The sequence below is a fragment of the Cottoperca gobio genome, chromosome 23, assembly GCF_900634415.1.
Source record: "Cottoperca gobio chromosome 23, fCotGob3.1, whole genome shotgun sequence".
NCBI classification, from domain to species: Eukaryota; Metazoa; Chordata; class Actinopteri; order Perciformes; family Bovichtidae; genus Cottoperca; species Cottoperca gobio.
Window position 1 is genome coordinate 5,538,699 of NC_041377.1, and position 22,913 is coordinate 5,561,611.

Here is a 22,913-nt window from a genome sequence, read left to right on the forward strand (position 1 = left end):
CCATATATAGAAATATAAAATGTATTATATATTATTGCACAGTTGTAAAGCAAAGTATACAATGTAAAAATATTTCTAAAATATAATATGGTTAATATATTATATATATAAAAATATATATATAAAAATATTATATTATATATTAAATTATGTATACAGTATATAAATATAAATATATATAAAAATAATATATATATATATATATATATTATATATATATATATATATATATATATATATATTTTATATATTAATATATTATTTTATATATTAATATATATATTTTATATATTATATGTATATTATATTATATAAATATGTATGATATATACACAGTATATAAATATGAATATTATATGTATACACAAATATACATTATATGTATACAAAAAAAATATATATATATATACATACACATGTACATACATATATACATATACACACACATTATATGTATACAATATATTTAAAATGTAATGATCCGTTTTCACATTTTGAGTGATTCTGTACGTGAACATAATAAGTGTGTTTGAGAGGATTGTAATAAGTATATTTAACTCATTTTGCTGCAGTTGGAATTCTGCTCACTGAGAAAGTAGCGGGAGATTTAGACAAACACTTATCAGACGATAAGAATGAACATGTTTCGACTTGTGTGAAACAAAGAAAGTACACAGATGTTGCCATTTAAGTTCAGAGCACTGAAACTTTAAAATGAGATTTGAAAGAAACCTTGCTGCATGAAAAGACTCAGGGTTATTACAATTTTGATAGAATTGTAAATTGAATGCGTTCTGACATTATATAAATATGCAACATGTTAATGTTTTCTGCAGCTCATACAGTATATATATCAGGAGGTCACAGCACACTGAGTGGAACAGTAGAGAATCATCAGCCCCAGACAAAGACCTTTTATACACATTGAATGTTTTATTAAAAAAAGAAGTTATAACAGTTTATTTTATACACAACTATTTATGAGGTTATAAGCCTATTAATAGAGAGCATTTGTCTTTTTGACAAGCATGCCCACTTCACAATGCAAAGAAAAACAAGAGGAGGGCAAAGAGGGTGATAAAAATAAGACCAAGGATGGACTTTTCAAAAACCAAAACAAAATAAACCTTTTGACTTTTAACCCTCAAGTATCACACACTAGGTAACACATACATAGTTTCTATTGAAAAAAAAAAAAGAACTGCCATTTTCCATGCTGTGTGCGCCTGCTAAATCCCCAGATGGCAGCAGTTGGCCAGCACAGGGCACAAATCCACACAAGCACAAGACTGGGGGTGGGAGGTGTGCACCAAGCGAGCCTCGACTCCACACCAGAAGCATGCAAGTGCACAAGGAGACAGTCAACACACGGGGGTTGGTGATATTACAGGATCAGGGAGCTGGCTCTCTGCAGCAGTGCTGATAACGCGGAGGATGGACCCTGGACGTCCTGTCTATTTATTAGTGATAGACCAGTCCATTCGCTTAGCTGAGGCCCTTCATCCTTACTGTATCTGGCAGGGTGTGGGGGAGTGTGTGTGTGTGTGTGTGTGTGTGTGTGTGTGTGTGTGTGTGTGTGTGGCTATGGCTCTGCGCTGGAGCTTCTCTGCAGGTCTGGAGTTAGAATTTTGAGGCCACGCCAATCATGTCAATGTGGTTCTCTGGAGTCAAAACTGTGTGTAGTTCAGACTTTTGTTATATGTATGGTCTTAAAGCAGACGAGGAGGAGGAGGGGAGGAAGCCAAAAGGAAATAAAAAAAGCACAATAAACTTGTTTTTCCAGACTTTTTCAAAAATAGTTTAGAATTCAAGATGCAATGGGACGCATAATCATTCACTGGTTTGAGGAAGTTCTCTTTAGTTCTTGACTCGAGTTAAAGACAACCTGAAACACAAAGGCAGTAATTACTTCTATTGACCTTGAATAATAAAAAAAAAAGGAGCAAAATGGAGGGCAGTGAAATCAGATGGTTGTCATGTTTACCAGAGCAACACCAGGCCACAGCCGAGTATATCATCGATTTATTGCCCAGCAGACGCAAATAATATCAAACTGATACCAAACCTATGATTCTACCCAAACACAAAAGTCTTCTTTTGAAAAAGACAATAGCATTAGTTCCCTGTTGCACCATTGCATCATAATGTGCTATTTTATTACAATTCTCAACGCGGATATACTGTATTTTCAGCACTCAAGTACAATACTGCACAAATGTAAGGTAAAACAAGAATTCCAATCTGAATGGCTTAAAAACAAAAACAAAAACTCAAGATCAAGTTCTCATCAGTGTGATATTGTAACAGTGGCGTTTGATAGCCAAGATTAAAAAAGGGAGGTCTCTTTAATGAATAAATAAATATGTATAGGCACAAGCCAATTGTGAGAGTGGGGATCTGCATAGTGTGCAGATTTGTTCCTTTTGAGTGAATGTGGATCACAAACGTCACCACAAACATCTTGAACACAGGAAAACATTCACATAGCTTTATATCGCCTTAAAACATGTCACAAAAGTTAGCTCTGCAACAGTTCAAATGGCTGCATCCTGCTGGAAGCTAACCCCCCCGAGCGAACATTCAAAACCTCCCCGGGCTGGATGAGAGAAACTCTTCGGGGAAAATATTGGATATAAAAAAACTAAAAAATAAAAATGAAGGAAGTGTCTCTGTTCTAAAATCGCGATTCATACGCGGTGATAATTATGAGCACAGAATTGTTGTTTTTTTGGAGAAAATCCAAAGTCTTAAAAAGGTCTGAAGCACACTTTTGATTGCTGTATCAGGCTCTCTCTCTCTCTCTATAGGTCAAACATCACCCCACAGTTTGAAATCACTCACACTCATCTGTACAACTCTGAATCTGCAAGAAGAGGACAAGCAGGCATGTCTATGGAGCATCTTACATTTAACCACACAACAGACACTAACTAAAAATCAGATGTAAAGTAATGCTTTATCAGGTAAGTATACCAAACTAGCTAACTATCTGTATTACAGCCATATAGCAAATGTTGTTAAGTTGAAGTCAACACCCAGCGAAACTAACTATCCTGTCATAAACACAGTTCAACAAATATTAGTATGATCTCCATCCTTTCAATACGTCCCGGGTGAAAATGTTGCTCACTATGCAAGATGCCACCAAACTGTATTTCAAACCTGAGCCAGAAAAGTCTAACAATCCTAGATTAGCTCAAATAAACCCGATGCCACTCAGCGCTGGGTAATTCCCCTGATTTGCGACAGAGTGAAACATTAAGATGTACAATCACAACTTACACAGAATCACATTGCAGAAAGAGAATTACTTTTGACCTTCATGGCTTTTTTTTTAGAAACATGGTTTTTGGGGGCTTCTTCAATGGTCACCTGTCCTTTTTGTGATGAGGCACAGACAAAGGGGTTGAGATCAGACGTGATAAGGTGACCTTTCAAGTATGATTCAGCTTTCAATGTCCCACTTAGGATCCACAATCTGCCACAAAGCAGCCAGTGATTCTTACTGCAATCTATGAAGTGAATACATTTCAAGGTTTCATTTTTTTTTTTCTAGGTAGTTTGAGTGCCATGTTAGCCTCGACAAGCAACACTCGGTCAGTGTTTTGGGTTCAACACAGAGTTTTCACGAGGCTACAGAGAGGTGTCTCATCACTGTACAAGGTAGATGCTGTACACACACACACAAAAAAAAATGCAAACATGTTTGACCCCCCCCCCCCCCAATCGGGCAAAAAGAATATACAGGAAATAAAAAGACGGAAAAACAGCCTAAAGGTCAAAGAGATTAAAATTTCTTTCCACGCATCATGGATTTACATTTGATGCCACATTGAATCAAAAATGAATAAAACCAGTTTTGTTTTATTTTTTAAATAAGAAATCCAATCCAGATGAAATTAAATCCCCTCAACAAAAATTGCTACAAGCCTAAATGTCATACATCGGGCTCTTATTTTATAATCTTCAAACTAATGATCCAAATAGAGTTCCTGGTAAGCAGACAGCTATCAGTGGAATGTGAGGACGATGCTACGCAAACTGGAATCTTCAATAAATCATTTCATTTTTACTCAGATCCACTCCGTAACATTATGACCACTTTTGTTGCTTTTCCCTAAAGTTAAAAACTGACTTTGGTGCTGGTTTTCTAAATCCACCAGAAGAGGTGATGATTACATTCTTTCTCTACCTGAAAACCAATAATATTAAAGAGAAATGTGTTTTAAAAGCAGGACAGGTGATTGAAAGCCAGTAGCATCCTGCACGATGAGAATGTTTGATGCGCCTCCTGACAGAAAACCAGAAAGAATGTAATCATATGACGGTTAAGAAAAAAGGTAAAAGGTATCAGTTGCCATCATACCAAGTGAGTCTGACCAGAATCTCCACATTCACCACTTCCGTCTTCATTGCCTCTGTGCACGAGTCTTCCATACAGTTCATGCAGCTAGTGTACGTTTCCACAAATCAACACTAGAAGCCCTCAACATGTCTTTGTCACCACATTGTCACTCGCCCTGTAACGAGACATGTATTTCATTAATTAGTTTTCCAAGACCTGACCTACTTTAGCATTTATATTCGCTGCACAGCGGCACATGTAGACGGGCAGCTGCAGCAGGTCAACAAAGAGTAACAAAAAAAAGGAACGTGCTAAGGTAGCATCCAAGGTGCAGACATGTCTCAATCAATATGTTGAAAAAGATATGCTCAGGAAGCATTCAGGGTTGATTTATGAGCGTCTTTTAACACTAAACCTTTTGTATTTGTTTGGCTGGCTCTAAAACAGTCTCGACTGCGGGATAATACTGCAGAGTTGTACACCCAGGCAAGCAAGACCTTAGCAGCTCTGTAATGGAGCAACTAACAAACATGTCAGTCAGAATCATTTAGCATTGTGGAAAAAGAAAGCAAATTAGGATTCAGGTCAAACATATGCACTTTTATATATTTTAAAAAGTGAAATTTGAGTAAAGAAACGAGATGTTCACGGGCAGATTTCCTGCCTACGCTTACATGACACACCTTAAAAATGCAGAGATGACGGGGAGAGAGAGTAATGAAAGCAATGGCGACATCGGTGTAGGGGAGAAACAGCTACAGAATGAGAGAGGTGTCTGTCAAACACACCAAAGGCTAAATATCCATAAAAATCCTTGTTTAGTAATAATAATAATAATAATAATAATAATAATAATAATAATAATAATAATAAAAAAATCAACTTGTTTAAATATGAATATTATAAGTCTGCTTTTCTCATGGTTAGGAAATCAAATATAGTCTCTGTGGGGGTTAAAGGTGGAGGCGGGACGGGGGAGCTATCACTACAACTCCATGTCCTGGGCCTCGTCTTCTGAGAAATCAGACATGGAGCTTTCAGATGAAGAGTCGCCTGCACCCTCTTCCTGCTCCTTCAGAGCCTCCTCTGTTGCATATTTCTGGATGTACTCTGTGGAGAGGAACAGAGACAAAACAGAGAGTCTGGTCAGACAGGAAAAAGTGACAGCCTCAACTCCCAGAGAATAAACAATGATCCGAATGACTTATATTTTCTCAGGTTATAAAATTGGGGGAAATATTTGTTTCCCCCCAGATGTGCAATAATTTAAAAATGTAAATAGTTTGAACCTTTGATTTTCTGCTTGTACTCCTCTGGCCGGTGCAGGTACATGGCGGCTGCGTCTCCATTCAGGGGGTCGATGGGGTTTGGGTAAGCCAGCAGCTGGGGCAGGAACGACTCAAAGATGTTGGTCAAATCTGGGGAAGAAGGCAACAGTTTACCACTTTACCAAACTGAAAGAAATGAGTCATCAGACAATTATATAACCGGGTGATTCAATGGCACAGTTTCCACCAGACCTCACCGTTAAACTGAAGGAACATGATGGAGAATTGCTCACCCAATAATCTGCCAATTACATGTTTAGTATAAAACTGCTGCCAATCAATGTACACACACGTCAGTCAGGGATGACCACACAAAATATGTAAAGTGTACATGTTAGCAACAAGAACACCAAGTAAAACTCTCAGCCTGGTATCCTCACAGAGGCTACAACAACACTAATCCCTTTCACTAGCTTTCTGCTAGCAGGCCTCAGCTTTCTCTCAGAGTCGAGGCCTAGTGGAAAAACATGCAATTCTGTCCTCATCTCCTAGATGTCACTGTTGGGTCGATTCAAGTGGGAAAGCAAACCCTTTCTTCGAGTCTATTGTACAGCATTATCATGTTGATTTAATCAGAGCTCCCTCTTGAATCATTACAGACGATGCCTGGTTGATTGGTCTTTTCTTTCCACGTTTGTCCGATCAAACACCAAACACCAAACACAACTAAATCAGCAGCATGTTACGTACCTGTGCACAAATGTGCTTCTCACAAAAGGTTTGAATTAGCATTAAGAGATAAAGGAAACGACACTGGAATCACACTTCCTTCTGAATCAAGTTGCTTAAATTCCATTTATGGTTTTAACATTCGTCTTTGGAGTCGTATCAGGAACAGCAGTGAAAATAAATCGGGAAGGATGCTGAAACATCTGAAAGGGGCATTACGGTAAAGCCATTTAAATTGCTCAACAGCTATTTTAGCCCCGTGGAGGCGCAGTGATGAGAAATTAATGGGCACAGGGACATGGAGAGGAGCAAAGAGACACGCGGTGACAGTGAGAAGAGCAACTGGGTGACAAACAGTAACTACAATCATGTGAGCGTGTCCGCGCCTCTCACAGCTGACTCACAGTAAATCATTCCTGTTGAAGGTCAATGTTTTCTGACCCTTGCTGGGTGAGGGTATTACCTTGTTAGTGATCACTTCTCCCCTCAGTAAGTAGATTACAACCAAATGTGCACCACTGCCTAATGTGGCCACACTTACTAGCGAGGGGCCCGCAGTTACCTTTTTGGTGCTGATGGCACTGTGTCAAGTGCTTTGCACATAATCACACAGACCCCAGTGGGGAAACTTAATATGGACACATAAGCAGTTAGGCCACTCACCATAAAGGGCTGTCCATGTCTGGTTGATGACATCTAAGCACACTGTCCCTGACCTGGGAAACCGAGAAGACAACACAGTTAGAGGGGGAAGAGCGAAGAGCGAAGTCCAGTCCGCTTCCCTAAACGGACCAGTGTCAATGGTTCAACACGGCTTGTCCTTTTGCAAATGTGGCCTTTTGTTGCCCAACAGTGGAGGACATAAGTGATATACTTCTTGCAGCACTTATGACTTGTGTGGCAGTCAATTGTTTAAGGAGAGTTCGGGAGATTCTTGTCAAACTATCATGTGACCAGGTCGGACATAGCAGGTAGTTAAATATATTACTTTAAAAACAGAGCGATGACAAAGCTAGGTTTGAAATATGAGGTGATTTGACTCCACGTTTTGCTCTTGAAGTTATATCAATACATTTACATTTTACATTCACCTGTTGTCTGTGGAATTATAATGTCACTACTTGTACTGTACAAATGTTACCGTGGAGTCAGCCTCAGTTTACTAGCTGGTATTTACTTTGTCAGTTGCGTCCTGGTGATTCCTGTAAAGCTTTCGGATGAGAACCGCCTGAATGCACCATTATTTTTGGTCTTTGTGAGACTAAACTGTCCTATTTGGAGAGGAGGCACAGGTTCAGCCTGTCCATCGGGTCCTCCCAGAGACCAACCTTCACAGACCGTGTCCTTCAGGAGATCTGGCCTCTTAAGCAGAGGATTACTGAGAAACAAAGAGCTTGACCAGGTTCAATACGTGTGTGATTTGCAGCTGTTAGAAGACTGTAACAAAACTGGTGGCTGATATAAAAAGGTTAGCGTAGTTTACAACAGAAGCTGAACTTTAAAAAGAAAGAAAGAAATATTAGATGAGCTACACAAGCCAATAAATATTGACAAATCAAATACGTGACTGAAATCAACTTACGCTTCGTCAATGTTGGGATGAAAAATCTTGTTCATGAATCCTGAAAAAGCAAAGTAGAGATGAGCAAAGTGTAACCCCCGTTAAAATTTGACAGCACCTCATGAGATACTGGAGCTCCTACCTATTGATGGCGATTTGAAAGGATATTTGTCAGGAAGATCTACTCGCACCTTCCACACGCCTCCCTCGTACGGAGCTGAACATGAGGAGGGGACACAACAAGTAATGAGAGCACTGTTGAGACTTTCATTCCATTCAACACCATATGTCATCCTTTATGCACTCTAATGGATTTAGACACTGCAGGTTATATCAATATTCTGCACTCCTTTCTCCGCTCTCAGAAAAACAACAGCGAGAGGACCACATGAGAAATGAGCTACACATTCTACTTCCCTTTGCTATGTTCTTGTATCTTATGCAGTAATGCGTTTCATCCTTTACTTTCATATCAACACACAGACAGTTGAAGAGAATGACATTGCGTGACCCTTATGTGGCGTTCTGAAAAAGCACATAGAAGACAGAAAGCTCACTTGCTGAGGATGAATGGCGGTGAGAGTGTGCACATTACACACACACACACACACACACACACACACACACACACACACACACACACACACACACACACACACACACACACACACACACACACACACACACACACACACACGACAGTGTCTTTTTATTTGGCACATTTACGAGGCATCATAAACGGGGTCAAACACCAACTGCCTCTCTTTACTGATGCGTAAGTGCCAGTGGTTTTAGTGCAGCAGATGTTGTGAGCAGCACATGGAAGAAGTATTTCCTGCTGATGAGGCCACACTCCCCTCGAGCCCAGCTCCGCTCTTTTACACTTTGTGGCCTCGGCCTTTGGTTTCAAGTCATTTAGCGTTTCTGACGTCCTGTTTAAAGTTTAACCAAACGTCAGATTGTTAAGATTTGTGTGTGAAACTGGTTTTATGAATTGTACATGTGTGGTCAGAGATGGGAGATCATTCAAGATCCAAAGTGGTGGACACTCAAAGAAACATTGCTTACATTTCTTTCATAAAAATAAAAAAAGAGAACACTTACTTCCTTGTGGTCCGAAAAACTTCACTACAAATTCATTGAGTCCACTGAGGATGGTGACTTCATGCTTGCTCTCAATGCTGTAAGGCTGTTAAGGACAACATCTTCGCATGGCTGCATACACATAAATGAATAATATTCAGGAGTACTAGCAATTTGGCTTCTCTTAAATGGTAATTCAGCTGCAGTGGTTTCCAGTGTAACACATGTGTTGGTGCAAGGAAGACAAAGACACGAGCAGAGTCTGAGCCCTTTCCTCTCTCCTAACCAACATCCTTCATATCATACAGAGTTATGAAAACTAAAGAAAGAAACGATAGCTTTAGACGGATAATGAAAAACAAATAAATGCGAGAAATACTCGACAGCCTCGCGCCAATTTGTCATCTGCACGTTGAATTAATGACCCCAGACTGAATGTGAAGTATGCGGACCAGTGACTCCAAAACAAAAAGAAATAAATCATGCACACTGACATGAGCCAGCAGATCATATTTACACTTTACGCTTCAGAAGCACGCTGGCCCTCCGCCACTGCTCACTCTCTAATAGTCCCCACTGACAAACATGGCACAGAGGACCATCTCCTTACAAAGACCGCCTGAGATTCTGCACGTCTATGTAACAAACTATACTGCTGACAGTAACCAATGTACTCGCTATGTTGGTCCCGTTTCAACATTATAATTAAAAAGGAAAAAAAAGATATTAAAATAATGTTTCTTTGCAGTAACTGTAACATTCACCTTGTGATGCCTGATGCACAAGAGGGAAAGTTTCATCTTAGTGATTTATGGAAAAGGAGGGGTCTCACAAAATGAATAATAATAATAATAATAACACTATGACAATGGGTTGCAAGAATCATGGCACTCCAGAAAGAGGGCCGCGTGACCCAACTGTTAACCTCGGACTGTTACCGTGTTCTTTCTGTTTTAATGCGATACACCTCCAAACCTATTAACTGGCCGAGATTTAGAGGACCTGTATTTATGTAAATCATCTACCACAGGAGACGTTTATACTCCAGTTACAGATGTAATTACAATAACAACAAACCCTTAAGAATGTTAGCTTATTTTCATTCAGTGTACAACATTACAATGTACGCTCGCTCTGATTATTTTTGATCTCCACTGTGACACAAAATCATCACAGAGAAATGATTTCCCTTTCATGTGAGCTAAGGGAAGTGGGACAGGAAATCAAATTGAAGCAGAGAGACACTTAGAGAGAAAAGAAATAAGGGGGAAAGAAAGAGGGGGGGAGTTTATTTTAAGCTCTGGTTGAGTCTGCGACGAGCGGACTGGATCCCTGGCTTCTGTGTCTTTGTCAGACAGAGGAGGGAGCGCTCTGCTCGGACTCGTGTTGGGAGTCAAAGAGCCATTCTGAGGCTCCTTGATGCAAAGTCGAGAAAGAACTACGAACAACAGAAGACTTGCACGCTAGCAAAAACAACAACTAGGCATATTCAATAGGGAGAATCCCGTCAGACTAACGTAGTAGTGAAACTACTGGTGTGTGAGTAAATGTGTGTACGACCTTAGGAGAGAGGGAAGCAATGCAGAGGAGGGGGGTGGTGTGGACTGTGTGCGTTATGGTATAGAGGACAGCAGTGAGGCAGGGTGGGGGATAAGCTATTAATAGGGTTGAATCAACACTGATTATGCTGCAGGCTAATTGACATTGGTCATACTGGTCTGATAAGCCAGAGATGAACTAGTCTACCTGCGCACAATTATATTCTTACATGTACCTTTTAGACATTTAGTTGACTCGTGCAGGTTTGTGGGTTACTGTGTAGCATGAGCTCAGATAGCAAAGTTACAAGCAAGCAGAAGTGCAAAGGTCGGGGTCTAAGTGATATTCAACCATAGCGAGATCATGTGAGCGGAGGAGGAGGCTCAAATTGCACCGACTGACTTCTCACATAATGTTACACACAGACCAAAGAATAAAATAAAAAATCACTTGTAAGCTAAATTAAGTTCAGTCAAGAGTCCCCACCATCACAATTATAAATAACCCGCTAGGTTATTCATATTAATACGAGTGTGGTTTGTGTTGATTTGCTTGGTTTAACAACCATAGCAACAAGATGCACACACATTACTCAACAACATTTATCCTAAGGAAGCATCTCTGGCTTTGACGTCATACTTCCACACCCTATGCGTATCCTCTCATCTGCGCTTTAAGAAAGGCCAATCCCAAAACTATACATCATCATCACACAATGGTTTAACCCACCGGCCTTTTGTTTGATACCGGTGTTTAATAACGCTCATTCCTTCCACCTAGTAAGTCATCGTCAGCAGCAGCTCCCTCCCCTCAACAAGGCGTTTGGCAGGTCTGTTAAAACATATGGGAGTTCCCGGTAGAGCCTGTAAATTCTCAACAGTCTGACGGAGTGAAAGATGTATTGACAGAGTAGTTGACAAATAGCCACTGAGCCAGCCAAACAGAGAGAAAAAGATAAGTGGGCTGTCACAAAACTGGATAAGCAGGGCATTCAGTAAATGCCAATTAACTATGTGCTGCATTGTCTTTTTTCTTTGGAGGTTTTAAACAGAGGTGACATGAGGTGATATTTATTTATATTTTTTTTAAACCCATCATATCTCACTTATTGTTTGCTTTATAAAAATCTAATCCATAGTATCTGTCACTATGGATAACATATATAAAGCATTGAAAAGTGCTTACTGATAGATCCACATACTTCTCTTTAGGACATGTCTTACACTTCACACACAAACACACTCACGCCGAACAACAGCGGTTGGATGAAGGTTATGCATTTACTCGTCTCCCTAGTCTCATCATAACGACTATCTGTCCACCCCCCCACCTTGGATTAGTACAGATAAATCATAATCTGTGGATAGCACCAGGTCAATATCCTTTTAAACACATTTATAATCTGATACATAAAGCTCAATCAATCCAAAAAGGGACACACACACACACACACACACACACACACACACACACACACACACACCCCCCCCCCCCCCCCCCCCCCCGTATCTCAGGCAACCCTGAAAGTCGTGACAGCCTGTAACAGCAACACAGCCTCTTGTGTTAACACCATTTCACTACATGACTTTCTCCATATAATGACATACTTGCTTGTCAACACTCACAGTTGAAAAGACTGCGTAGAAACAACAACTTGCAGGCTACCAATTAGCCCGTTTCAAAGTTTATCCAAGCACTAAGGTCAATCTTATCCTGATTTCTTTTACTTTATGCAGCACGTTTAAAGGCTTAAGTGTAAAAATATGCAGTAAATAGCATTTACGGTTGTGGTCTAGACATGTCTTGTTTTCCTTCTGGTACATTCAGGCCAATATCCCTGTCTGACCCTGGATCAAAATATCCCATCCTGACCAACCTCCTTCTAAATATGGAAAACAAACATGATGGGGAATCATAAACAGTCCTTTTGTCATAACAATGTGGTGTCAAGCAAGCATGAACATTTCCCTCTTTGGAGACAGACGTTGTTGATCTAGTAAAAGGAGGCACTGGGTAGTATTAAAGCCGTTCCTCGTCTCGTCTTTCTTTTGAGGAAAAGAAGGGAAAGAAAATCCCACACGAGCCTTCCTGTATCAACTTCTTATTTTCTTTTTTATGGAAATAAATCAAGGCAATCGAAAAGTCTTCCAATATTGTACATCTTTACGTCTTTGGCATGGACAATCAAATTCAAAACGGACTATTTACATCGGAGCATACAATACTTTTACCACCTGCTGACACTTCTAGCTTCAAGTAATCCTTTTAAGTTACAGAGCTTCTGAGCAGACTAGGCTGAAATAACAGGAAAGGCAGCAAATCAAGTAATCCTGAAGGCATTGGGAGAGTGCTAGGTTACTGAGTAACAGAAGGGACGCCTTGTAGAACTTCCAGTTATTAATGGCACTAACCAGAGAAGAAGACTGTCAAAGAATGAACATAAGAAGCAAAAGCAAAGATAAGAAGTCTGCCTGAAAGACACTAATAGTCTGCAACTCCTAAAAAGCCAGCGGGGAAGAGGAACAGAAAAAGAGCGGGTAAAATTAAGGTCAGCCAAAAGAGCAGAGGGGGAAAGGAGCATGAGAAGATAATACAGAGAGTTGTTGACGAATAAAGCAAAAAGAAACATGGACAGAGTGATGCCAAAAGAAGAGGCAGAAGGATAGTGATGCAGAGATAATGAGAGAAAAGAGTTCAGCCTGGTGAATGCTGATGTAGCCTTGCAGGCAGAACTGCATGGATCTGGATGTGAATGACTTCATTGCCGTGGACTGCAGGCCGATGATTATGCTTCGTGTACGCAGACACTTAAACAGGCAAAACCTGTGTCTGGATTTGACTGCACGAAGAAAACGTATGCTATAAAGAGTTAAGAGTCAATCCAGATTTCTAGATGATTGACAGGTCAATATTATCAGGAGATTTTTCATTGGAAAGTTTGCATTTATATGTCATCAAAATGAGTCTGTAAGTAGTTGGATACTAGGATAGAGAGATATCATGCGTGTATACATGTGTGAGAAGGATTTTTGCATTTGTCAAAAAAAAAATAAAAAAAGTTAATAGCAGAAGCAACACAATCTTCACAAACAGTATCTTGTTTAGGAGAAAACCTTTGCTTAGAGATGTGGAGGCAACAGCAACCTCCGCTTGAGTTTTCTCTCCCTTACACACAGATTGTAGCGTCAATGCACAATCAAAGGCCTTGCAGATGAAAGGCAGGAAATATAGCAGAGTCCTCAGTCCTCAGAGTGTAAGCAACGGGTAGGCTTCCTCCGCCAAAAAAAGGGTACAAGGGTAGACTACTGAAAGAACCAGCTGATATTCTTTATTCTTATTGCTACATTTTACAACAACAGAAAGCAGCCTTAACAATAATGAAACAGATAAAAGTCAATACCAACATTACACCACCAACAAAGCTGTTGCTTCTTCTTCCTCCCGATACGGGCTCGATGCCCACTCTCTGATATTCAAAGAGAACCAAAAGGAACATTTATTTTTCAAGTGTAAGTAAGACTATGAGTGTAAGAGGGTTTGATGTCTCTTCAAGCATACACCTTTATCTGTACGTGTGCCTCGTTTATTTTAAAGTCCTATCCTGTGTGCAAATGTGCCCCGTGTTTGTGCATTAAACTTTTTATGCATTAGTGCACCGCACCGAGCCAAGCGGGATTACTGTGTGACCTCCACTACACTCGGCGGTCTGAAAACAGACGCAGCTAGTGTAGCACGGCAACCTTCCTGCTACGGCAGGCAGAGCGAGCGATTGGCACTGTGTCGCCGTGAGAGTGTGATTTAATCAGTTCAACACCAAACGCCGTCACTGCAGCCGTCACCAGCCAACCTGACCCACTCCTCTACCCCCTCCGTCTCCCACGCTCACTCTCACACTGAGGCTAACGTCTTCCCCCAGCTGTTTACTCTCTTTTATTGCTCATTAACTCAAACTCTCACTGCTCAATTTTAATGCAGATTTGGAGCCTAGCTAAACCAATTCAGCCATCAGAGACCCCCTTACACCCCAGCTCATTGACTCAGTGGATAGATAATCCTGTGAATACATGGGACTGAAATGAGAATGAATGAGACAAGAAGCCAAGTTTAACAACAGCTCCCATTCATCCAGACTACAGATGGCTGAAAACTACCTTTTCATTTACAATATTCATATGAAAATAAGTATCTTCCTAAACCAATAGGATTCATTTCAGATCTACAAAAAAAAAAAAAATCAATCAACATGCAGCTTGCCTGTTGTTTGAGTTGCCTAATCAAAAACTTTGGCACAGTAGACGTCCTTTAAAGCTACTTCAAGACAAGTTTTAGCTAAACATCCAGCCAGCTTGACAGAACTCAGAGGTTCCATGGATCTTTACATGCATGCTGGATGCATGGTAGCACAGAGGAGCAGTGATAAGGAGCTTAAATGTGTTTGCAACTTTGCCTGACTGATTTGGAAATGCTGGTGACCTCCACTGTACAGGACGTACAAGCTAATGCCACGCACACAGCCATTTATTCACGCTCTAAACTCTGATTTAGACGAGCTCTGCAACAACCGCGGCTCCTCAGCCGACTTCCTTCATTGTCAATGCATGGTTTGGTTTGATCTCAGCTCCAGTGTGAGGCGAGGGGGGTCTTGGCTGTTCACGACTGCCCTGGCTGGCTCTGACAACTGAATATACTGTAGATATACTGGTATGATACTAACATGCCTGCGGTCATGCCAGCTGCTCTCACTTCCCTTTTTCTTGTCCAGATTCCATAAGAGATACGAGAGATGTTCCCCCCCCCCCTTAGCTTTGTGGATCTGGGCACAATGGACTCGATAACCTGTACTGCAACACACTTACAGATGAAGCACATGTAATTATTCTATGTGGAAGAAAAACGAATGAATCAGCCTCAAGGAGTGATCTAATCCTTCAAAGAATATGCTAAAAGAGTTGTGAAGAATTAGCAGAACTATGTAGATCATATTCAGTACATTTCTATGTTCAGGCTGCCTTTCAAATCATCTTAGGAAATTAATTAGACAGCAGTTAAATAAACGGAGCATTTTGTGGAAAGACGTTCAAGTTTAGACATCCTTATGATCACATAAGGCTTAAGAGTAATAATGAGAACTGCGCCACAGCACTTATGCATTGGAGCTCAGTTTGGTGACTATTACTCCGAAACCACAGTACGAGTTAAAAAGGCTTAAGCTTTGGTACAGTCCATGCTTCTCCCTACCAACGACTTTGATTATAGTACGTATTGTTGTGGTAATATGGAATGAAGTAGGATCGCTCGCACCCACCTCATCGCTCTGACACAATAAGTGTTTAAATTCTGATGGGGAACTCGGTGCCAGCGTGTGCGGTCTGTGAGAAAATAAAACCTTGCAGCACGTTTTACATATCAATGGACACATGGCCCCAAAGGACTGACTCACTGAAATCCACATGTAAATGTCTGGGAGCTGTTAAGTGCCAGCGCTCACTAGATGGCAGATGGGAAGTAAATGAACTGTATGAATACTTCAGGATCATATCTGCTTTGAAAAATTAAAAAAAAGGAATTTGTTTAAATTGTACCTGGTCTCATTCACAAGTGTTAATAAGATGTTTTCTCAGCTCACCCAGAGAAGAGTAAACACAAAAAAGGCATACAATCCACCCCCCTGAGGCTCAAACACCTTGCGATGAACATTTTGCACCAACATTATCGAAACGGCTTTGATAATTCACATAAGTGTAAAAGAGGTTTGCTCTTTATGGTACGCAATTTGCATCTGCAGTAAAACAAAAGAAACTTTTTAAATCTACCTCAGGAAAAAAAAGAATCAAACAAAAATACTCAATGCTAAAGAGTAAACCCAAAATATTAGAATTATTTTGCAATGCACATTTGGTTTCCATTGAATACAGGCCTGAATATACTATGTTAGCTGATGGCTACCTCCCTGTGTAAGAACTGGAGTGGCTCAGTACTGCACAGGCTAAGTTCTTTGTCTTCTCTTGTGAGAGATGAGAGCCCACCCACTGCTATCAAACGTGAATCCCTCAGCTGCTCCTCCTCTCAGCCCTTCACTAAATCAACAGTCTATTTACAGCAATAGCACAGAGTCTCTCTGTGCATGCATGCGTCTGAGCTGCGTGCATGTACACACCAACAAAATGTTCATTAATGATCACAAAACTGAGCCAGGGCAGGAGAAACAATGGCCTGAATCTGAGGCAACCATCTAATGAGCAACTCTGCTAACGGACAAGACAAGATGTGCCGTCTGTTTTTAAGACAAACTAACCTAACCTAAACTAACCTGAGTCTCATTGCAGCGAGAGACAAGACACACGACTCATTTTATCAACTTGATAGAGACGAGACGCACAGAGGCAGATTACCCTGTCTGGTAATCTGGTAGTCCAGTGTAGGGTGTGGATAGAGTAGGTTGCACTTGCACTGATAAAGCTCTTTATCATACGCAAGCATACATTTGAGCTAAAACAAAAAGGGATGCATGAATGTCAACATTTTAAGACGACCGGGCTCAGTGTCACTGGCCTATATGCCAACGTATGGCCAAACATGTAGCTAGTTTAGAGCTCCTTCGATTTTCTACATTAAAGCAGCAGAGCACGATAGCTGCAGAGGCAGACTGAGCTCCCCAGTGGCATAAGAAAAAAAAAATCATGCGAAACAAAGAGAGGAACTTCAGTCCATCTGTTTTTCTAAAGGGAACTCGGTCATGTGTGCAGGAAGCTTCACTGTTAGCACTGCAGGATTAACACCGAGGGCCTCAAATCTCCTACTGTCAGAGATGCCTCGCTCCTGGACCCCCAAAACAGGACTGTCAATCAAGGTGGGGGCCCCCTGACAAGACTGTGTTACCTTATGTTCACTCATGAAGAAATAAAAAAAGGGAGCAGGAGCTTGGTTTAAAAAAAAAAAAAAACCTGCACGGACGCAGACAAAGGCGTATATACACTCAGCAATCCCAAAAAAGGAGATGTAGATATAGAGAAGCAGAAACAGAAGTATTTCTTAAGCTTTTATAGTGAAAGAAAGAGATAACTAAGACCAAAACACAACACAAGTCTTAAGACAGACTCTAGACAAAACCATTTCAGAGTCTTGTATCATCAGCTTTCCCAGGACTTGGAGACACCAGACATATTTCAGTTCAGCCCTGGTTAGTATGTAAAGCAGGTGGGCCATTCCCAACAGATTAAATATTAACCTGGAGCCACGATAAACATGGACTACAAAGTGATAAGTGGGCTTTAGCGTGAACCGTATGGCCAATGCCTACTGACGCAAGCTCAGTAGAGGAAAAACAACTCCCATCACCAGACATACTGTAGATTCCAACCAAACATATCACATATCATTTGACTGAGAGTAAATTGCAACATCCGTTTCCTTCTTCTTCTTCTTTTTTTTACATATCCTACAGAATATGCCATTTTTATATCAGCATAATGCAAAATGGTACCGTGGCTCGCAAGTTTCCTGTAACCCTCCTCGCTTCATTGTGTCTACTGCCGTCAAGTTATTTCTATTACTCCATAATAACAAAGCATTTTGTTTATGGAACTTCAATACCAGACCAGAGCTTTCCCCCCCCGCCCCCGCCTCCCCATTCTCATCATGAGTCCATCATGCTCCTATTCATTCAGTCAATCTCTCAGTCAGGAACAGCCTACAGGCAGAAAGCTGCTGGCTCCTTCGCCACAGTAAACTGCATCTAGTTGGTTCAGTCCCGCAATAATAGCGCTGGGTGCAGATTAGCTGCCTGTGACTGTGTGACATGGTCTGACACAGCAGCGGGAGGTGGAGGTCACAGGGGCTTCTGTAAACGGGAAACACAAAAGACTCCACTGCTGATGCTGTCCGGATGTCATGTTGCAAGGGCACAATGGGGCCGAAACGCCAAGCGGAGTGCAGATAAAGCTCAGTATTGGTAGTTCACTCAGGGAGGGTGGAGGGACGTAGTGGGGAAGGGGGCAGGGGGAAGACATTAAAATAAAATAAAAAGAAGGAGGAGGTGGACACTAGAAGACTACCCCCCCCCCCCTCCAGAATGTAGACAACTGAATAAAGCAGCATTGGATCAATGGAAAAAATGGATCATTACAGAAACATGAAGCACAAACATGACACAACATACCTGTATCATACAGCTAATTGTGCCAGGTATCATGATGGATACTGGGGCCGATGAAGCGTGCAGTGCCCCTCCCAACAACTCCCCACAGTCTCGTACATGCGGCCACGCTTCACAGAACTGCTATCCAATGACGTTCAGACCTTCCAGTAGCAATTGAAAAGGTCGAAAAGAGAAACAGCTGAGACGCAGTATTGTTTTCATAAAAATGTCTTAACATGCCCTCTGATGTAAAGACATTTCATCTATAAACCTCAAGTCTTCAGGCTCATGCGATCATAAAGATAAACACTTCATGAGGACAATGGTCTCAGCAGTGACTAAAGAAGTGCAGTTTCACAGGAACTGAACAAAGCCAGGTCTAGAGAAAGTCTCAAGCTCTGCTCCTTGATGTCACAAACTATTAGTTTGCACGTATCTGTAAGCAGGGTATCGATACATGTTAAGATGTAATTACTTTAATATCATATAAAGTGTTTACCTGATGCCATGTGAAAAGAAATAATGAAATGTTACACATGCAGCATCCAGAAATGGTTCTCCCTATAGAAATAAAAATTAACTTAGGTGAACACTTTGTATTACAGTTGATCTATTACATGACAAATACAATACGCTTTACGCTAAACAACAGCCTTGTGGAGGGGGCTTAAAAAATAATTAAAAAATTAAAAATAGAAAATCGATGGATTTTCATTACTAGATAATCTTTTAAACTTCTGGGACGACAGAAAATTTATAAAAATACACATTTGTACAAACAAGCACTTCTTCTTCGGGTCATTCTTGATTTAATATAAACTGCTGTACGGATAGTTCTGCACTTTTCTTTTTTTTTTGTCCAATTCTCTGCTTTAAAATACATGGGCCATGACAGCACAAGAGCTTGTGTTAGCATTCAAAATAGGCTTAGTCCTTTGTAATCTACCTGTGCTCAAATTCCAGCAGCTTACTGCTTGAAAGCATTTGTAAAGTGAGTAGAATGATGAATACACACAAATAATAGCACAACTACCTACACAGTATGTTCAGTCAACTCCACACAACAAGCTGAATGTAAATCTCTTTGAAAAGGACACACTCTTAGACTCTTGTTCAAGAACACCGTGCTCCAAAGTCAAAGCAACGTGGCCAAGAGCGAGACTGAACAGAGAGTGGCCAAAAGTTATGCAGCGGAATAACCTAAATTTAAAGGTTGAGGACTACAGTTTGGCAAGACAATTGTCTCTTTCCACTCGGGACTACACGTTTGCAAATGCAGGGGGTGAAAGAGTAGGAACACACAGAAACATACAGTGTGAACCAACACTTAGTGCCTTCTACGTGACTGTATTTCATTAGATAGTACAAAGAGTTCAGGCTGCCTGGCATGCAAACACAAACACTGTACATTAGGTGCTGAAAGCAGGCTGCCCTCCATCGGACTGGCCTTAAACCCAGTGGTACGACATGCTGAGGTCATTCTGACATTCATTTTCATGAATTCCCTGATGGCTCACGAACTAGATTCTCAGCTCTCCGGTGGCCGCAGCAAATTAATGCGCGAGGGCTCTCAGTGTCAGCGCATAAGAAAGAAGCCGCTCCCGTCTAAAAGGCTGGTGTGAGTTTCGGGTTTTGGTTACACCAGGGGGAGACGCGGGGATAGGGAACACAGAGAGATGGTTGTTACTGCTAGATTTGCTCTGGGGAAAAAGAAGGAAGGAACTGTTTCCCATACCAGTAACCTGGAGTCCTCTATACTTTAACCCAACCAGATGGACTACACAGTAGTGAACCTAAGTGCTATGTAAGCATGTACAGCTCAATCCTGCAGAACATTTAAAAACACCCTCAACACTTTCTGACCACTGCTCACTCATGGTATCGTAAATCAAACACAAGTCATTGTATGGAATAGATCAGGTGGCGCCACGTACAGCAAACCTGCTCTTGCTGCTCAGTCAAGTAGCTCAAGAATGAGAGGGGTTGTACTACTACTGCAAGGCTGTGTGTCTGTGTGTGCTGCAGTCCTTCAAAACTCTTGGTCCGTCTGATTCACCACTCCGTCATGGCTGCCATAGCCTACACATTAGTGGTGTCGAGTGGGGGGAGGATAAACTTGTTCAAACAAGCACTGTTGGTAGCTAGCAGACGTAATGAAATGTCTTAGGCAACATGCCAAAATAACAAGAGTACAAACAACTAGCTGCAGTCTCCTCGTTGATGTGTCTGCACATTGTTGTTTCGAATGTACAGGCCACTGATATACCAACTCTAATGTGAGGCAGGATGTATTATGAATTGCAGAATCTGTATTGTATAAGACAGATATGTTAAGTCTATATAAGCAAACATAACTCAGAATATAGTAATTCTTCAATTTATTAAAAAAAAAAAAAAAAACTTAAAGAGACCTTGAAACTCTTTCTTCCAAAGCATTATGTTGACCCTAGTCAGACAACTTCACTTTTGGTTCGTTTTGACCAGGCTGATTCTAGCCCCATATTTGACTAAGCTGTACAGCCATCCCATCAGCTGTTCCAAGTCCCTCCCTCTTGTGGTTTCCGGCTAGTAACAGGCTACCCAATCATTAAGCTGAGTTCCACTGTGCTGGGACAAAAAAACAAAACTAGTTGTTCATAGTGTTCTTCTAGAACATTGTATGGAATAGAAATGAATTGGTATGGTTACACTCAGAGCTCTCTCTGTCAGCCCTAAGTAAAGTTAGACACATAAATCAGCGGAACAAAAGTAAACATGGTGACAACGACTTGAAAAACAGAGATGCTCACACTACACAGAACACACTAGATGTTGCCTAAAAGTTCAAGTGAAAACGACTGCAGGCTCGTGACACCCGCTGTACCACTTAACAAACAGCTGCCACGTTCACGTCCAATTCAAATATTCATGAGAAAAAAAAGCTACACATTTACAACCACTCCAAAATGATACTCCATATATCTGCCTACAGACACTGAAATACAGTGAGACACACAGATCAGGTGGCCATTTTGATGTTGAAATTAACCAGCAGGCTAGCCAGCCAGCCAGCTCAGCAGCGTTACAAGGTAACATTTCAACTGGCAGATGCAATAACACAATTATAAAACCCTTAGTATTGGTTACAAAGCAAAGCTAATGCTATAAATGCTGCAATAACGCCAACGTTTTTACGAGAGGAGAACAAAAGACAGCAGCATTTTCAGTTGACGTTAGCCTTACGTTATGTAAACAAGCTCCTGTGTCAACGTGTAAAGGGGCAGTTTGACATAACTCCCCTGACAACAGGCTGGACAAAGAAAACCACATTGCCAAAAGGTGTTTTAACACTGTACCACTGCCAGGTCTATTGGTGGTGCAACAAGATGACAGACATTCCCATTGGAAAGGGAGAATAACGTTAACGTCTGTTCGGTTGTAGCAGTCATTTTCAAATATAGACAGCAGGCTAGGCAGCTAACGTTAACGCTAACGTTACAAATGTAGAGAGTTGGAAAAATGCTAAAAAAGGACCGATCTGATTAGCTAACACAGCTGTCCCGATAAGCGACTGAGGGTTCGCAGTACAGAAATAGCTAACACTTGGCTTTGCTAGCAAAATGTTGTTTACACAAAACATCAGTCATTCACAATAAAAGCTATTTCTGCTTTAGGTTACCAAGACAAACAAGCAGCATCAACATATAAGGTTTGCTCATATCACATTTCTACATACATCAGGACATAGCTGACTAGACAGCGAAAGAGCGACTCTTGTTTATGTTCAGAAAGGATACAGTTTCACCACATCGGTATCCATTCGCCTTTTACCCGGACTTGGAGACGACATTTTCCTATTTCCACCGCAGGACACCAGTAAGTAAACTGAAAGCTAGCCCCCGAAACGCTAGACAGTCTAGCAAACGGTACTATCCGAAAGTTAACATTTGCTTTCAGAAATGTTCACCGCAAAACGTCCTCACAGTTCAACGTCTCTGTCCTAATAGCTGAGCTAACGATAGACCTCTGCTGTTCACTGCCTCTCAGCGTTCTGACCATGGTTCTGACAAGCTAGGATCCCTCCGCGGACTACGTCATATACCTGCGACCAAACGTCACCATAAATGGCTATCTTTGTAGTTTTATTTAGAACATCTTTTGTTTTGTATCTTAAATGTCATGTGAAAATTCCATTTGACACCATTATTTTATATTTAGGGAAGATAAAGACATATCAACACACCTCACTATGAAGACATTCTTCAGGGTTTT

General features: G+C 41.0%; 1 protein-coding gene across 3 annotated transcripts; it reads right to left on the reverse strand.

Moving 5' to 3' along the window:
- Positions 1-910: 910 nt before the first annotated feature.
- Positions 911-22,710, reverse strand: ube2h (ubiquitin-conjugating enzyme E2H (UBC8 homolog, yeast)). Of its 3 annotated transcripts, none has more exons than XR_003834519.1 (8): positions 22,439-22,710; positions 9,008-9,084; positions 8,046-8,120; positions 7,925-7,964; positions 7,006-7,058; positions 5,635-5,763; positions 5,029-5,455; positions 911-4,520 (listed from the first exon to the last, which is right to left on the reverse strand). XR_003834519.1 is itself a non-coding variant. In XM_029461582.1 (7 exons), the coding sequence occupies exons 1-7, from the start codon at positions 22,489-22,491 to the stop codon at positions 5,331-5,333; spliced, it is 552 nt and encodes a 183-aa protein (XP_029317442.1). In that variant the 5' UTR covers positions 22,492-22,710; the 3' UTR covers positions 911-5,330. The 3 variants fall into 3 exon arrangements, 1 of the variants encoding a protein (XP_029317442.1); XR_003834520.1 differs by having other exon boundaries at positions 911-1,885; positions 4,367-5,455; XM_029461582.1 differs by having other exon boundaries at positions 911-5,455.
- Between the last annotated feature and the right edge of the window lie 203 nt (positions 22,711-22,913).

Bases quoted from the DNA above. Each gene is read 5' to 3' on its own strand.
- ube2h (XM_029461582.1), bottom strand. From the start codon at position 22,491: ATGTCGTCTCCAAGTCCGGGTAAAAGGCGAATGGATACCGATGTGGTG. The intron at 9,085-22,438 runs GTATCCTTTCTG...ACAGCCTTACAG, and splicing joins GATACCGATGTGGTGAAACT to CATTGAGAGCAAGCATGAAG. The intron at 5,764-7,005 runs GTGAGTGGCCTA...CTTCTTCCCCAG, and splicing joins GACATGGACAGCCCTTTATG to ATTTGACCAACATCTTTGAG.